This window comes from Limanda limanda, chromosome 9, assembly GCF_963576545.1.
Source record: "Limanda limanda chromosome 9, fLimLim1.1, whole genome shotgun sequence".
NCBI classification, from domain to species: Eukaryota; Metazoa; Chordata; class Actinopteri; order Pleuronectiformes; family Pleuronectidae; genus Limanda; species Limanda limanda.
Genome location: NC_083644.1, coordinates 9,780,598 through 9,798,668, shown reverse-complemented (window position 1 = coordinate 9,798,668; position 18,071 = coordinate 9,780,598). Strand labels below are relative to the sequence as shown.

Sequence of the window (18,071 nt, the reverse complement as noted above, 5' to 3'; positions counted from 1 at the left end):
AGTGTTATTTTGTGCGTGTTAGAGTTCACACATGACTCAGAGATGAATGTGAGTCGTCATTTGCATTGAGCTGGAGTTGTCGTCAGCGTTAGATGTGAAGAGGTGATCGTACAAGAGAAGAGGTTAAGGATTTACTTATGTAAATATTGACTAACATTTGTTTTAACAATATTATTTCGTTTGATTTTCTAATCGACAGATAACACAACAGTAAGTAGTCACAGCTTGGCTTTTCTTAATCTTAAAAAACATCCAGTCAGCCCGTGTCAGTATTCACGTGATGTGAGCAAATACTGGTTGCAGCCATCCAAGATGCAAAAAGGTTCAAAAATTTGTTTTCCATCTTCACGTCACTGAGGATTGTCTTTCTTTTTGCATGTAAAGACACACACACACACACACACACACACTCTGCCCTGAATTGCCCCTGATGCGCAGGTAGAAGTCGCTCTTTATGTCTTTATGTCTCTCTCAGCCATTAATCTTTAAATGAACTGCCGCCTCACGTCACGTCTCTCATAAGACCTCATAAGACTTCTGTATGTGTGTGTCCATAAGGTTATCAGTGCGGCTCTTTCTAATCAAAGCCATAAGTTTGTCGTATAATCTCATTTGACCTCTGACCTCTGCTGTTTTATCGCAGAAACAAATCAGCTCCTTCAGGCTTTCACGCTTGTTCCCTCTGATCCATATTGCCGTACATTGTGTTAACTTGCACTTTTATTACCTCTGCTGAGGTGGTTCTGTTTTCATCGGTGTTTGTCTGTGTGTCTATGAGGCCACGTTCACACTGCAATCCTTTGTGCTGAATTCTGATTTATCGCTCTGATCAAATTTTGGGGATTCGGCAGTTTGAAATATTTCCTAATGTGGCCATTATGTGTCCAGCATCAAACTCCAGAGACTCAGTTGTGTTAGTGGCTCTGACCTTTTCTAGTCAACAGGCTTCATCTCTGGAGTCTGGGTCAACTATCTGGGGCAACTCAACACATTAGGTCACAGTGCAGCCGATGAGACAGAGGTTACTGGGTTGTTCTCTTGAGCTTAGTGACCTCAATGTGTCAACCATATAGCAGAATACAACAGTTTTGGGGAAGAAACCACCCCTTTGTGTTCTGGAAATATTCATTTAATTCCATTGAAAACATCATAGTTATGTACATTACATCTGAGTGTTAAATGCACACAGAGGGACCTGGGGCAAAAGGAAAAAAAAGGTGGATTTAGTGCAGTCACCGAGCATAAACATAGTTATTAGAACATTTTATTCTTGAATAGTGGAAGTCTGTGTGTCAACAGAACCAACTGTATGTTTGACATTGGTTAAGTAAATTGAATTTAAGGATCAAAAGCAGCTTTGCCCCCTGGATATGATTTGGTAGATGATCATTTATGTTACCAGTGTATTCGAAGAAAATAGTTTTATCTAGAGTCCGTAAAGCTTTATTACATAAAGCTAGAAATAATATAACCGGCCAGAATTACACATTAACAGATGAGTCACGATCAAACAAACAAAGTTATTTGAATTTGCAGGGTGAGCATACCAAGCTTTTGGTTTCCAAAATAATTGTGAAACCTACATATACCTGCAGCAGAACATCCTTTGTTACATGTAAGAGTGCAATAATGAATTGGAAGTGCTTAGAGGGACATTATATTAAAAGCTTTTACATTTAATGCTGAAGAAAGCTGATAAAGCTTAAATCAGCAGAAATATGAGCAGCAAGGCAAACAAGTCAGAGGTCAGAACTCTTTGGCAGAAGCACTGACAACAGTTCTTTGTAAAGAAATAAAAGGGTCTGAGAGAGAAAACCACACAAGTTGTCTTTTTCTTTTCTGCCTAAAGTTAAAGTCAATGATGGAGTGGATATTTCTTTGTGTTCAGTAGAATCAGACTCCTACAGCGGACCACTCTCCTCCTGGACATCGTGTCTGAAGTCCCTTCTGTCATTTTGAGTAGTGGGCAAACGGAGACCCTTCGTTGACTTTGCCCTGGAGGGATGAAACAAACAGCAAATGGGAATGAGAGAAAGAAACAAAGAATTCATACAACCTGCAACCAACGTGTAGTAACGTTATAATCTTATTAACTGAGCCAAACTTAAATGTGACTCAGTGAAGCTTGAAGAAGTTTTTGTTTTTTTGAATGCGTCTTTTATCTGTATCATCTTGTTCCAGCTCAGTGCAACAGCTTAATTCGCGGTTGTCAGTCTTCACACAAACCAAAATGAATTAATATCAGGGACTGAGAGAAGCTGCTGTCACCTCTAAAAAATTAAGTGTCGACGGCTTTCAAACGTTAATTGGATGAATATTAAAATGTGGGGATGAGTTTGCTTTTGTCAAGAGGCTCCACAGGCAAAATGAAATATTGCTCTAAAACCCCAAATTTTAGCTATTGGGAGACAACTCTTTATATGTTTTTCCTCCGAAATGGATCTATATATTTTCATCCTTCTACTTCCTCAGAGAAAACAACAAAATGACAGTTTCATAACAAAGCGATGCTGTTGGAACAATAAAAAGAAGAAACATTTTAAAATTGAGTCTGCTCTTACTAAAATAGCTCACAAGGACACAAAGCTGATTCCTGCCAGTTGTCTCTTTTAACCCACCACCTAAAAGTCCTGTTCTCCTCAGTTCAAGCCCGTGCTCCAAATCCCTTCTCATCTTGCAAATCACCACCTCTGTCACTCATTAAACCTGAAAGTTATCTTTTTATCGTCACCAGCACACTTTGCAAAATCAGCTGTTTTTGAGCTTGGACCCACATTTTGCACGAGTGAGCTGCAGCGTACGTCAGAACGCTGTAATCTCTGTTCTCATCCAACACGACGTCTTTACAGATTCTTACTGTAATAAAGATTTATTGGCAGTTTGTCACAGTAATAATATTCTATTGAATGTTTTCATTGCACTCCAAAATCAGATTTTCCACACAGCCTCAGTAACACTATAACTTAAAACATGTGACCACTACAGGATGCAGCGTCTGAATTCCTGCTGACACGCTGTTGGAGTGCTTATGATAAGCTTTCATTTCTCAAGGAAGTGCATCACCGTGCACTGTCCTGTTTGTGACACTTCTCGTCAGCCTTCCTGTTTGCGTAATAAAAAAAAAGAATAGAGAGCAGCAAACCACCGTGTTCACTGCTGAGGGGAAAAGGAAGAAATGACACATGGCAGGAGGAAACATGTTAAATGTTAAAGTTTACACACGACTAGGGTTCACAGTTCAAAACCCTGTGGACACTCTGCTGCAGCAGGAGCTACACGGCCGTTATTCAACCACCCTGCTGTCGCCCCCTGCTGATAGATGCAGAGATAGTTGCACAGGAACTAGCTATATCTTTGTCATATCATTGTTTTCCTGTGGTTTCTTTTCGGCGCTTGGTTTAATGCAATTTGTTTGTTAGCTTACTTCGTCATTTGAGGTTGATTTGTGCATGCTTAGTCTCCATGTGGTCGGCTGAGCTGGTTAATGTCATGGGAAGTGTTGAGAGTTTTACAGTCACCATGCTAGCAACTTTTTTACATATGCTGATGTCTAGCTGTATAATTTTTTGCCATGATTGTAACTTTATTACCGTGTTAGCATGCGAACATTAACACTATAGCAGGTACTGTGGCTGATTGGAGTGTCATGATCCTAGACTGTATATTAAGATGGACGACGCATCTCACACTATCCAAAGAGTGAAAGGAAAGTATATTGTATACAAATTGAAAAGTCAGTTTTTAAAAAATCTCTCAAAATATCAGGTCCTGTATTCCAACTCACCATGGGCACATCTTCAAGCCTCTCAAAATTGTTTCTTGATGATGGGGAGCATTTCACGGCGGCAACCACCAGCGCGAGGATGATGACGATACAGAAGATGAAGATGATGGCGACGAGGCCGGGGTTTGATGCCAAGCCATTTAACATGTCGGGTGAAAGAGCTGAGGGAGAGACAGACAAAAGTTTACCTTCTGCTTCGACATTTCCATAAACTTAATTATGTGTTTATTGCTTTATCATGAGAGACGGTTGGTTAGACCTCCACTGAATAGCTGTTTTTTTTCCCGTAGACAGACTCCCATGAAGACAGTGGTCGTTCCGATTGGGGGGGCTTGCTGATAAATGAACCACTTTACTCACAGGCCAAAGTTGATGTGTTGCCCCCACAGCATAAATGCAAAAACAAGGGTCTTGCGCTGCACATTCCACTTTGGTTGGTGCGGGATCACATGTCACTGTGAAACTCCCACTTCTAAATGGTGCCCCATTAGCTGGAATGCTAATGGTGTTGGCTACGTGGCAGAGGTGAGTGCAGCTGCAGGTCAATAGTCAATAGTTGTCTAAAACGGCGTTTATGGTTTCACAATAGCTTTCGAAAAGCTGTTTAAGGCCAACTGCTGTCTCCATGTGCACAAGAGACAACAAGAAGCTTCATCTGACCGGGTACAATTTAGAGTTAACAACGGCGGAACTTTATGTTGCACTGTAAGTTGGTTCATATTTTGACTTACATTAAGGAAAATGTGATTGATTGTCATGTTTTAGACGTGTATATATAATAATATTATTAATATATAAACCCTCATCTCTGATGCCCTCTGACCTGAGCCTGTTGCGTTAACAGTGGTGTTTGCAGTGAAGTATGGTGTTCCTGAAGTTGGTGGGATTGTCGATCCATTGGTAACTGTTTGGTTTGTTACTGGTATCCCTGTGGACGTCTGGTTGGTTATTGGTATCCTAGTGGACGTCTGGTTGGTTGGTGGTACGCCGGTGGACGTCTGGTTGGTTGGTGGTATCCCGGTGGACGTTTGGTTGGCTGCTGGTATACCGGTGGACGTCTGGTTGGTTGTTGGCATCTCAGTCTGACGTCTGGTGGTGGTTACCTCAGCCCCACTGGGTGTTTGTGTCGAAGTTGAGGGTGTTGATGACGTTAACGTGTTTGTGGTGACCTGCTTTGATGAAGTGGTGGTGGTTGATAAAGCGACATTAGTTGTTTTTCCCACAGTCGAAGTTGTGAGAGCTGTAGGACCTGCGGTTGACTGTGGTTCTGGCTTTGTTGTAGAGGAAGCGGTGGAGTCTGCAAAAGCACAAAAAGAAACATTTAGCGAAGACACACAACGTTCAGACCTGTTGGACCTAAGTCCAGTTGCGTGTGTTCGTAGGCTTTGTAAAGAACTAAAAGCAGAGGTGCAGAGGTTTACAGCATGTGCGTATGTGCAGGAGGTGACTGACAGTCCACCTCCACTTCAGATTAGCTTCAGCTGATGACACAGTATCCAGATACTAAATAACACACTTGGATTCACACCGGGTTTTCCCACTCATGTACCATGTTCAAGCCTCCTAAAAATACAAGATGCTTGCAGTTTCCTAAAAATATTCTTGGAGTGGGCAATCTTTGAAAAACCCTGAGGCAGCAAGGCTGGATGAACAGAGGCTGCACATCCGGCGTCACGCAGGCCATAAGGAGCCAGTAAGCGTAATCAGCTTTCATTAAACATTTGAAATGATTCACTTAACTTTATGTCAAATTAAGATATACCGGATGACATACTTTGGTATTTTGTCATCCAGGCTGTTTCAACACGAGCTCCCATCCAGGGACTGAACACATTTTTCATTTATGAACCAGCATGTTTGTTTTGCTTTCAATACTGTCTGTTAATGTCCTGATCCCCTGATAGATCTTTTAACTCACTTTAAAGGCAACGGCAGACAGGTAAATGGTAAATATTCTGTATTTCACCTTCTGATGATCCTAATATTACTTAATATTACTTACTTAATACTTTATTGAGTACTGTCTAGAGTATTTATTAGTTTCGGCATATTCATTTTCATGGAATAACTACATGTAAAGTATTTATGCGTTGCATTGCTGTTCTTTATTTCAAGAAAACGACTTCACACTGTGGTTCACTTCTTTTGGCCTGTAGCAGAGCATTGCTTGTGCTCTAGCGCCCCCCATGGGCAGTATAGGCCACAGCAGTTGAGCAGAAAGCTACCTGTATGTCTGATGTAACTCAAACTGATGATGTGTTTGTGACCTTGAGGAAGAGAGATGTCTTCGTCTGGGATTTCGTTTTTTTTTATCACTAGAGATATTTTATTTCAGTATTTACATTAAAAGCTATTCTCAACAACAATTTAGAGACAGATAATGAATAAATTAATGTGTTAATTAGTTTATTCCACTTTTGTTTTTCTAAGAATAGAAGTTAGTTTACAAATTTCCAGTTATAATTGAACTTTTGATCAACAAATATGTATGACTCACAAGTCACATTAAAATAATTACCATGTTAACACATCATTATTTTTGAAAAGCATTTTTCTGCATGTTGACACTGAGTATATTTTGATGTTAATACTTTTGTACGTTAAGTTAAAATGCAACAACTTAATACACAAATATTCAGTGTTTGAGCTGAAGATGGGTTTTATCTGCCAGGACGGAGGCTTCAGAAACAGCATCTATCTCTGAGACTTTAAACTCTTATGAAAATTTGAATTACGTTGACATGGAAGCAGCAGTTGACAAATCAAGTTTACAAGCATTTACTCTGATGTATCATGTTATTGATACGATTTGAGGCCCTAGAGCAGCTATTGGGTTCTCAAATTGTATCAATATCATTAGATTTACACATATATACTATTACACAGAGATATTATCGAGCTCCAGAACTGCTACTGTACTTACTGGACCTTGGGGTGAGATTATGACAGCTATCGTTTCCAGGTCAATAATGAAATTGTCAGTCTCATTTCTATCTGTTAAGCTGAAAGGGCTGAGGAATCCTTGAGAGTTTCAATGGAAAATAAATAAACCATGACAAAACGAACTCCATCTGCTGCAGGAGAGCGTGTGGCTCGGTCTAAAGCTCCATCACTGCCTCTAAACACTGCACCAGGAGATGAGATTGTTTGATCAGCTAATGAAGCTCCTGCCACAGAGTTAAAGTTCAGGTTCACATGAGACTGTTGACTCTGCAGAGTTTAATAAAGCAGAATCAACAGTCTGTCAGGAAACAATTTAGGTTGACTGGTGACGCAGAGAGAGAGAGAGCAGTCAGCTTGCATTGTGTGTGTGTGTGTGTGTGCGTGCGTATGGGAGTGTAACAAACACACTCGCTGATCAAATATTTGCAGGTTTCCACCCAGACTGACCTTTCCATTTACTTTAACTTCCTCTCATGATTTTACTGATAGCAGCTCATACACTATTGTACTGGAATCATTTGTTATGAACAAAATGTAGAAACTTATTTTGTCTTGTATTTAACATCAACACAATTTGTTCATACGAGACATAATTAAGTTAAGCTACTAATGTTTGGATTGAATTCTGTCGTCAAATCCTGTTGATTAAACCAAAATATAAAAGGTTTTCCTGCATATTGAGACTAAAAACCTACCAACAGCGAATCAACCCGAGGAGAACAAGCTCTCCCTGTTTCACGTTTGCATAACTTTGCATCTTTACAGCACCTCCACATTCTGCTCAGGCTAAATGCAACAACCACCACGTCAGCTTAGTCATGTTAAGAGTTTAAAATGTGATATATTGACTTACCTCCACAGACGGTCACGGCAAACAGGAGCAGCAGTACAGCGAGGTGCATCGCTGCAGGCATGTTGAGAGGAAAGGGCTGCCGATCAAAACGACATCATTTAAACAAACACACACACACACACTACATCCTTGACCACAGGATGTGGCTGAGCGCCTGAGGCGGAGTGTCTCGAACGCAGGCTGGTACGTATCAAAGTGCTTCAGACTGCTGAGTCAGTGATTGAATAAAGCTTCGTCACTGTTGCTCTTATGTGATATTTCACTTCCTCTCCTGCTGCCGAGTGAGCTCACCTGCGATGATGCAGGTTATTTCAGGCTTAACAATTGTGACTGTTTTACTGTGATGTCTTGGTTTCTGAACGGCAAGAATATAATTTAATTATTTTATCTGTTTTTCACATTATTCTGTTTCTTTGCGATATATCAAGAAGATCTAATTCAAAAAGTCTGATGAAAATATAAACACAAGGTCATAGTCAGTCATTTAAGATTAAAGGGATTATTGGGTGGTTGTTTGAGAAGGGAAACAATAATTCAGCAACAAAATTAAATTCTATATTATTAACTATAATAGAATAGCAGATTTTTATCTTTATTTTTTATACTTTGAATTCCTACTTACGATTGTCTCTTATGTCTTTCTTTTGTATTTTACTTTGTTTAATGCCTTAGGAAACAAACTTGCATGCAACTTATTTTTGCTTTTTGAAGAAATCCTAAATGTCTGCTTGTACTGCATGTTCAGTGTATAAGACAACCGGTACATTCGAATAAAATTGAATTCCCATGTTCTTCAAAAGGTAAAACCCAAATAGAATTGCATTGAAAAATAAACAAGCTTTGTCTACTGTTACAATTTGTGCCCTAATTTTCATTTAGTCACAGGAATACTTACAGTAAGGGTAAAGGGAATGATTGCAAAAATCCTCAAGTTCTTGGCTCTAACCTTGTTCCCCTCAGATTGTATTACATGTGAGCATATTCATGTAATTTTCATCAAGATGAAGAGAACATAATGCATTTAATGTTAGCCATATTCTGAAGGCTACTCTCTAAATACTGCTGTGTAGTGTTAGACACAAGGCGCAACAATAGTCATCACATACTTTGAAAACAGAATTTCTGTTGAATTTATTTTATATTAGGATTTGGTCAATTTCAAGTCACCTCAAATATATTTTCAAACAATTCTGAATTCGTACGCTAAAGACACAGGAGGCGAATAGCAGGTCAAATTTACAGCAAATACATGAAAACAGTAGCAGCATTATAAATGTCAACAAAATTAAACATACATACACCCACGAAGCACTTTACCAGGAACAGCCACGCAACAAGCCAATCACGTGACAGCAGCGCAATGCATGGAATCATGCGGCTGCCAGTCGAGACCTGAGTTAATGTTCACATCAAATATCCCAATGAGGGAAAAAACAACCTGATCTCAGTCGGGCTGGTTTAAGGATTTCTGAATCTGCTGGGTCTCCTGGGATTTTACAGCACAAGAGTGTTTCTGAGTTTATTCAGAAGACTGTGGAAAGTTTTACTCTGAACCTGCAGTTTTCAGCTCGACTGCTACTGTCTGTTTAATGTCTATTCTGTGTTTGACATGTGTTGAGTGTTTCAGTTTGAGAAGCGGTGACAGATGAGGAGACTGAGCCTTATAAGCCGAAAACATCAACCACAGTGAGCACATCACTTTTCTTCACGGCATAATGTTAATCCTCTGTGTCTGTTGCGGCCACTTAATACTTTTGGACACAGAAATGTATTTCTCTCTTCCTGTGGAGCATACTTCATTATAATAATCTGTGTTGACACTTTGAAGCTGTGACACTGGGTTAGTGTAACCCAATAAGTCAAAGCATTTCAAATAAATGTTTCAAATATGTATGCATCTTACTTTACATACAAAAAAATAAAAAACATTTGCGGGTGTCAGTGGCCTCCTGGCTAATGGTCCAGCACATACACCAGACCCATTTCACAGCGCTGTTACTGTTAGATTTACTTTTAACATCATTTAACAAACTGCAGCCATGAAACCAGTTACACAGCTTTACAATGTTCTTCTGTAAGTTTTGAGTTCCAGTTTTATGTTATTACACCATCTTCTTAAATAATACAAGTCACAACTATACCACAATCTACAGTGACAAGTGAATTATAGCCGCCCACTGACATAACACGGTATGACAGGATATGCTACGAGACGAATTAAACCAAGCTTAAAACAGAGATGGATTGCATAGTAGCAAGACAATTCTGGGTTTTGTTCTCTGAAGTTAAAATAATATTATATAGGCACTGATCTCATAGACCTAAGCCCTAGATCATAAACCTCTATAGGATCTAATCAATAGAATTTCATCACAGCAACAAAGAACTTAATTCACTAAGAATGGACCGACTGGTTGGAGCTGACTGAAGAGCTACAGTCACTCAGATAAAAACTCTGTTCTACTGTGACGAGCAGGAAAGATCTCAGAAAACACAAACCTTGAGGTGGATGTGCGACGGCATCAGAAGACCATGTTCGGTTCAGAAAATAAATCTGAGGGAGCTGTGGCTCAGCCACACGGAGAGTTAAAGACTGGAAAACAAAAACAAATTTCCAGTCGTCAACTGGCTCTCTCTCTCTCCTTCTCTCTAATGGAACAGGTTTCTTTAGCCGCGCAAACTGGTTTAATGAAAAGTTTATTTCAGTGCAAGGTCACCTCATCTGAATCAACACATTCAGGGTGTGGCGAGAATACTCAAGATTCCCAGCATGAACGTACAACAAACAAATGTGCGTAAATGCTTCATGTCAACAATCGCACAAAGGACGGAGGCTGGACCTGGAGCTAGGCGTCCTATCACAGTGCTGCGTGAGTGTATGACAAGTGCTTCACAGACTCAAACTTTCACAACATCATTTCATCACATAAACTTATTTATCATCTGACCTGCCAAACTTAAAAACTCTTCATGTATAAATTAGCCAATGGAGATACACAGTAAAGCACATCATGTTAAAATGAAAGTAATTGGTCATTAGCTGCTCCACATGAAATTATTATTATTTCATGTCAAACCAGAAACTTAAAAACAGCATAATAATAGAAAATAAAAGGAGTTGCTTGGAATTGATTTCAGGCACTTTGAAGCGTTGTGTGTAACAACACAACAAAGATGATACTGGTTTTGGAAGCATCTGCTGGATTTATGAGCTTCCCACTACAACCACTCTCATCAAGTGGGAGTTAGATTTGACTGCAATGGTTTAGGGCAGTGAAAGAGCCCTTTCATCCCTGATTGCTCCTTTAGGAGTGCACACCATTAGTACACAAACACACACAAACTGAGCAGAGACACATTTATACTTCTGCAAGTTCAAGTGTTCAAACTCTTCAGCATCCACATCTCTGCTGAGTCCAGACAAACACACGGTCGGTTCAAAGAGAGGAGTGGCCTGTCGGAGGAAAAAGGCCATCAGAGTCTCCCAAACTGTGGTGCACACAACGCTCACAGCATTTGGCAAAGGAGGAAAAGAAGTTTTAACGGATGAAAACAGCCAAAAACCTTCTTTTTCCTTGAATGAGTGAGCTTAGAGCGGAGCATGAATGCCGTTTCTAAGGTTTCTCCTCCAGAGGTTTGGACGCTTCCTGCTGTAAATCCACAGCGCCGCTGTCTGACGTCAGGTGAGTGTGTAGACTGTCATCCTGTCAGCACAACAGAAACCAATACACACATCAATATAACCAATATCACCCTGTTTTAAAGCTGTTTAACCACACATTTATAGACATTTACAGGCATTTATATTTCCCTTCATGTTTTAATTTTCGAGAAACTTTGCAGAAACTATCCAGGAATTACTGAGCAGAATGGTGGTTGACTTACTCTGTGTTTGAGGTAGGAGAGGTAGGTGTCCCACCCTAACGTGATCACGTTGATGTACACGACACGGTATTTGGGCGAGAGGTAATAGAAGTTGATCATCTGAGCGGCAGGCCAGACACACCAATCCATCTGGCAGCCAGAACAATAGGAATTAGCAACATAAACAAACAGATTACCCAGCACACACAACTGTGAGAAGAAGAGGGAATCCTGTTCTCTCAGGCACGGGCGTTCCCACTGGTAAACACAGGCTGTTAATGCTTATTGGCTTGTGTTTGTTCCATCAGTCACTTTCAGCTGCCAAGAAACCAAGAATTCTGCTTTTACAAATCTGACTGAGGAGAAACGGCTGATTTAGAGAAAACCTCCGGTAAGATTTCTTCAACAAATCTTTTTCCTCAACATGATGACCAGTGCAGAAAATTCTGAGCTTTAAAAATCATACAATTTACCCAAAAAGTAGATATGAGTGCCTGTCAAATGTAAGAAGTCATCAAGAAAGTTCTCTTATAACTGCAAGTGTCAGCCTGCCGATGGCGCTAGAGCTAATGCTGCTAGTGTGGCTAAATGACCTGATTCGACCTTGGCAACAGAGCATCAAGGGCCGACAATTTTGAGACATAAAGAAAATAGAAGCGGGGAGGTGTCAGTTAAATCCTTATTAGTACATTGCTTTATAATAAATACATAAACTGCTCCTAGATTATGTTTAAGAGAGTTGCTACTGTTGATTTCCTGAATATTTGTTGGAAGGTAATGCCACAAGTGTCATGGCAAGTCACCAAACTGATGTGACCCTAAAACAAAAGGGATTGTGGGTAGAATTTGGCAAATTTTGTTTCTCATGTTTGAGCAGAACAAGCAGAAGAAGCTGAACAGAACATTGACTGTTATTCACCTTCAGCTTTTTTCTTCTTGTTTTTTTACATGAACGAGAACAGACGAACGGATTGCAAATTTAACGTCTCGTCTCTAAAGGCCAATTTATGCCTCTCCGTTTTTTCTATTACGGACAGATAAGACCGCCCTATGCGTCGTGAAACGTCCACTCCGAGTGCTTCAGACAGCTTTTCGTACACGTCTGATTTTTCTAACTATCCGTCTTCATGTTGGAGACCCGACGGACCGCTGTTGGCTGTGATTGGTCCGCGAACGACATCATTTCCGTATGATGTCATTTCCGTATTTCCGGACCTCAAACTTCCCGTTTACTTGTAGCAACAAACACGAACACAACTATGATTCTACGATTAATGTGACGTGTGTGTTAAGCCAGCGGAGTTGTCCGGCTGACGGTGGCTCGTTAGAGCACTGAGGGCATGTGTGCACGGTCATATACGGTTAGAACGAGCTTTCAAAACGGCGCTAGCAGGCTAGGCTAGCGGGCTAGCCACCATGCTAACTGCGGTGGTAACAGTGCAAGAACCCGCCGTCACGACTTTAATTCCACTTCTATCATGACACTGTTTCTATAATACCGTCAGGTTAGAAGCAAACACTGGATAGTAGTTGTTAGTGCCGGGAGTCCCTGCTGACTGTGTGTGGAAGCTGGGGGGGAGCTAGGTCCGTGTAGCTTCTAGCTACATGTAGCCTCAAGCAGATTCAAGCTGTGGAATCAGCAACACAGTTCGGAAACAAGACCGGGGAACCGCTGCGCTAAGAAACGATTACATCAGCATCTTGACACGCTGGGTGTCACTTTATTTAGTTCTGTTAGTTGCCATGGTTCAGTGTGTGGGAGGCAGGCTAACATGTAAACAGAGACACGTGGACTTCTTCTTCCCAAATGGGGTAGGCTTCTCTGAGCTCGTCTTCCGTTGCGCCACCTATGGGTTTGGCGGGAATTGTTTTTAGACGGATAGTCGTCGGAGAAGTAAAAATCAAAAAGACTCTTTGCCCCCCGCTGAGACCTCTCCGAGAAACGGATACGTAGAAGTATATAAGAGCCTTAAGAACAAAGAAGAACTCGTGACGGATTGAGTGAGTGACAAGGCGAGTGTACGTGCACTGATCTGCAGGTCTGCCCACGACAGGTGTATATTTACCTTATAAAATTCCCAGAACTTCCCTCGGAACTCCTCCCATCCTTCGGATAAAGTGTGTCCCTCCGTGAGGCCCATACCTGCAGTAAACACAGTAATCGGTCAGATGTGCGTCAGCGCCACGTTTCATCAAAACCAACTTTAGATAAGGAGAGAAGGAAAACCTGGATCATATTCCCGCTGGTTATCACCGGCGACCTTTGAACTCCACCTCTGATATAGACAAACGTTTTCTTTTGTTTTACCGCACCCACATCTTAAAGAACAACCTTTGACTCTGTACACTCTGTCTTACGTCTGTACGTGTGTCATAGACAAACTGATCATGTGCTTGCCGGGTGAATGCTGAGGTGTGTGTATGTGCATTACTGGAGAAAATAGATAAGCTGCTTGGTGTCAATAAACTCTGAAAATCTTCCCACCTAAGAAATACCACAACCCGATTGTTGGTGAGGCGATCAGCTGGTCCACTAGAACCTTCTTTCCAACCGTGTGCATGGCTCTGCCCACGTAGAATCTGTCCAACCAGGAGTACCAGTAGTGCAGCAGAGGACCCATGGAGCAGCCCACCACAAACATGGAGCCTTGAGAAAATAAATAACAAGGAACATATTAATAGCAACAAGTGGGCCAGGCAAAATGATCAAACTACTATGTTTCATTCTATATAACAGTATTTGAGTAAAAATAGGACAAGAAAGTTTAGACTGTTCACTGAGCAAATGGCCAGGGTGTTATATTGAGGATATTACACAATAAGGTTTTTAATATATATACTATATATAAGGTATTTTTTATATTATCAAGGTTTACATTTTGCTGTAAATCTAGTTTTTATCTTAGTTAATTTTATTTTTTGCACAGGAAAACTTATACATTAACATTATGCTTTAAAGATTTCAAATAAAAATGTCAGATATAAAGAGTAATAGCAGGTTGTGCAAAGCAGTGTCATTACTGCAGGGTGGGCGTGACCTCTAACCACATCACACGCTCCTGACGTAGACCTGTGCATGAATGCAGCAAGGCTGTTCTTCAAAAACAGGTTATTCAGAATTTGGCTTAAAAATATGTTTTAAAAATGAAATTTACTTTCATCTAAATCACCCATTTCCCCTCAATTTGATTTGTAAAAGCAGAACTCGTGTTTGCTTGGCAGCTGAAAGTGACTGAACAAACACAAACCCCCACTAACAGCCCATGTTATTAAAGTATTTTATCAAAGTATTTACACAAATAAGATGAAGTGCGAGGGCCGAATAAGATGTGAGTTCCTCTGTGTTAGGACTGACTTCCTGTTCTTTTACTCTTGAGTGAATCAATCTCTGGTCTGAGAGCAGTTTGCATGATCCACCCTGTGTGTGTCGGGTATAAATAGGTATTTCATGCACAAAGAGAAATATCACCTGTCCTCTTCCAGTCTCTGATTGTTTTTGGCTCTTTGCGGATCTCCCGGCTCTGCTGCAGACTGTCTCCCAGTGACAGCATGATTCCTCCACTCAGGGTGTTGGTGAGCAGCAGGTACCGGCCCTGGAAAAGCGGCCGCCAGAAGAACTGTATCCGCACCAAAAAGTCTTTACCCGCCCGGGGAAGCATGATGTTAGGACCGTGGAGAGAGTCCGGTCACCTGCAAAGAAAAAAACAGTGCAAGAACTTATTCACAAACACTGGAGTTGATGTTTCAGATCCATCACCCAGGGAGTCTCAGTATTCACAGGAATAATAACACAACCCATCTCTGGCTCCCACATTATACTGATCAACACCAATGAAGGAAAACAACCAATGGCTATGAGTCTGATGTAAGTTTCCAGGAAAGTTACAGTTTATTGAGTTTACATAATAACGTTGAATCAGTGTTGAGTTCAAACCTCATTCATTCAAACTTTGGCTTATTTTGTTAGATGGTTTATTTAATTCACTCCATAGGTCTTTAAAATTCAAACAATCAATACAAGAAGTCCATGACAGTTTAACAGGCACCTGGGTAAAGTTTAAACAATCGAACCCACAGTGACTATTATGTGTTATAACAAAATAAAGGTCATATTTATGAGCTAAATGTCTGATTAGAATATGTCTCTCATCCTGAATGAAGCTTCACAAGTTATTTCCAACTTCACATTCATTCAGCTCTTAAATGATGAAACACTTCACTGACCAGCTTCTGCTCCGGATGCTAACGTTAGCCGCTAGCTAGCTTCAGAATGACCGAGCCCGGGGTTCAACGCTGCGCTGCTCGGACTGTGAAGCCGGAAACCACCGGGTTAAAGACACGTTTTTCTACCGGACACAAAACGACCATTCATACTGGTTTCTACCATATACAGTCTATGGTTTTCTACTTTAAAATCCACTCATTCAACTGGTCGGGGATCTGCGTCAACCATGAGACCCCGGGTCGGTGCTGGGTAGAAGTCAGTTTCACAATCACTTCAAGATGAGGCTAACTCTGACCTTAACAACAACCAGTCGTTTCAACCAGGGATTTACCAGATTAAAACCCGAATCCAAACTATAACCAGTTGCCTCTATTACGACTAATCTGAAGTTTAATCTAACCACAGTTTTCACGAGGTTAACAGCGATCGAAGGTGAAACAAACTTCACACCAAACCGAATAGGAGAGGGTGATACATATTTGAGCGCCATCTGGTGGCGTGGAGGAACAGTGGCAGCTCCTCAGTGAAGATATTGTTTTTTATCGAGGATTGATTTGAAAAATAAACAGTTAACTTTTACTAACATATAATATGTATTGACGTCTGTGGTTTCCCTATCCCACCGGACAAGGCACCATTTATAAAGAGCTTAAATTGTTATGATCTATTATGATTATTAAATAGCTTACTTCACAGATCAGCTGTAAACCTTAATGATAATAACTTTGGGTTCCAGGTTGAGTGAAATCCTCCAAAAGGATCCTTTGCTTGTCTTTACTTTGTTACTAAATTGTCTTAACTTTATTTATCTTCAGAGAAAAGGGCTGCAGGTCACATCCATTCATAAACAGCTTTTTAAAATTCACACATGCAGATCTGACTGGACTTTTGCTGATGGCTCATTAGAAACAGAAACTCTTCATTAATTTAAGCAATTAAAAACAACAAAATAATAAAAAACACTAAATGTATCTATTCTAAATAAAGGAAATATGTATACAGGCTATATTCATCTATACCCATATGAATGCAGTACTACTGAAAGGTTAATGCAGGAATATCTTTACAGTTATTGGGTGGAAATTTCAGCAGTGGTTACCGCTGACCTCTTGATCAATAATTCAGTTTCTCTTCAATAACTCATGACGGGTTGACTATTTGAGGAGGAGCGTTTCAGGACAGTCGCTCGGCTGAAGCTCTGGATTCGTCAGACGAGCTGTCAATCTGCCAAATGGACATTTCAAAGGTCCCTCCCACCTGCCATTCACTTTATGTCGACCTGCGTAAAAAATGGCGGACATGCGCAGGACTGGAAGCGACCTCTCTTTCAAAATAAAACGGCCGAGTGGCTTCCAGTCAAATTGGAACCAGCTGAAGAGGTATTCACTCATTTCACTCACCACAGTCTGTTTACAGGGTTTACGTTTTACTAGCTGGTGCTGAGGAAGTTGTGTAAAAGTATTTTGTTGCTCAACAGAAAACTACAAGACCTGATCTCAGGGTGAGATTCATGTTTGAGGAAGAAAAGATGGAAGTGTGGTGTTAGAAACCCAATTGTGGTGGTGTTGCATTGAGGGTAATATGTGCAGCACATTTTGACAAATGTGTTTGTGTTTTTGCATCATTGCTCAGTGTTGTTGTTTTTCTACAGTGATACATGTCAGTCAGTGCTACACGTGTGCAATACTAAATCTAAAAGTGAAGACACGGTTGTTGATTTATAATTTTCACTCTGTCAATCAAACTTTATTTGTATATCAATTAAAATATATTTGTAAGCATTGCAGAGAACTTTACAAAAACACATGAGTGTGGAGATATGGAAAAATAAAGCAGTACAGTACATTGGATGAGCCTTTAAATTATTATGTGACTCGTTCTATTTTCTCATTGTTAAATCATCATCGTTGGTATGAAATGTCTATTTCACTAAACACAAAATTGTATCCAAAGATTTAGTGCAATTTCTTGGAATTTTACTTTAGTTGAGGTTCACTGTGTGGAATTTAGTGACATCTAGTGGTGAAGTTGCACGTTGCAGCTCAACCTCCCCTTCCAAGCATGAGAGAGAACCGGTGGTAGCCTTCAGTTGTCATAAAAACTCAAAAGGTTTTTAGTTTGTCCAGTCTGGGCTACTGTTAAAAAAGTCGCAGCCTCCGTAGAGGGGACCCTCTACTAATGTAAAAGTATTTTGATATAAAAGGCCCGTTTTTCCAGTTCTGCCAATATGAAGGAAGTCAGAAGTTATTACCTGGATCTTGTGTTGTTTGTACTGGTTTTGAAATGAGAGAAGAGAGCTTAGGTTATTTAGAAGTTTTAACAGCAGAGTTCTATAGATGAATAACATGATATGACTGTCTCTTTTCGTTTGTAATGAGTTCCGTCAAACTGAGTGATGCAGA

General features: G+C 40.4%; 2 protein-coding genes across 2 annotated transcripts; both read right to left on the bottom strand.

Annotated features, from left to right (window-relative positions):
• Nucleotides 1-1,151: 1,151 nt before the first annotated feature.
• On the bottom strand, nucleotides 1,152-10,130 carry LOC133010506 (protein CIST1-like). Its single transcript, XM_061078094.1, has 5 exons — nucleotides 10,080-10,130; nucleotides 7,581-7,656; nucleotides 4,608-5,081; nucleotides 3,785-3,945; nucleotides 1,152-1,995 (listed from the first exon to the last, which is right to left on the bottom strand). The coding sequence occupies exons 1-5, from the start codon at nucleotides 10,101-10,103 to the stop codon at nucleotides 1,951-1,953; spliced, it is 780 nt and encodes a 259-aa protein (XP_060934077.1). The 5' UTR covers nucleotides 10,104-10,130; the 3' UTR covers nucleotides 1,152-1,950.
• Nucleotides 10,131-11,194: 1,064 nt separating this feature from the next.
• mpv17l2 (MPV17 mitochondrial inner membrane protein like 2) lies at nucleotides 11,195-16,079 on the bottom strand. The gene is made up of 6 exons (XM_061078095.1): nucleotides 15,669-16,079; nucleotides 14,914-15,134; nucleotides 13,930-14,091; nucleotides 13,511-13,587; nucleotides 11,466-11,594; nucleotides 11,195-11,284 (listed from the first exon to the last, which is right to left on the bottom strand). The coding sequence occupies exons 2-6, from the start codon at nucleotides 15,101-15,103 to the stop codon at nucleotides 11,195-11,197; spliced, it is 648 nt and encodes a 215-aa protein (XP_060934078.1). The 5' UTR covers nucleotides 15,104-15,134; nucleotides 15,669-16,079.
• Between the last annotated feature and the right edge of the window lie 1,992 nt (nucleotides 16,080-18,071).

Bases quoted from the DNA above. Each gene is read 5' to 3' on its own strand.
- LOC133010506 (XM_061078094.1), bottom strand. From the start codon at position 10,103: ATGCCGTCGCACATCCACCTCAAG. The intron at 3,946-4,607 runs GTCAGAGGGCAT...TCTCTCCCTCAG, and splicing joins TGTTAACGCAACAGGCTCAG to CTCTTTCACCCGACATGTTA. The intron at 1,996-3,784 runs GTGAGTTGGAAT...TCATCCCTCCAG, and splicing joins GGCTTGAAGATGTGCCCATG to GGCAAAGTCAACGAAGGGTC.
- mpv17l2 (XM_061078095.1), bottom strand. From the start codon at position 15,103: ATGCTTCCCCGGGCGGGTAAAGACTTTTTGGTGCGGATACAGTTCTTC. The intron at 14,092-14,913 runs GTGATATTTCTC...TATTTTCTCAAG, and splicing joins CAGAGACTGGAAGAGGACAG to GCTCCATGTTTGTGGTGGGC. The intron at 11,595-13,510 runs GTAAATATACAC...TCTGGCTGCCAG, and splicing joins AGTTCTGGGAATTTTATAAG to ATGGATTGGTGTGTCTGGCC.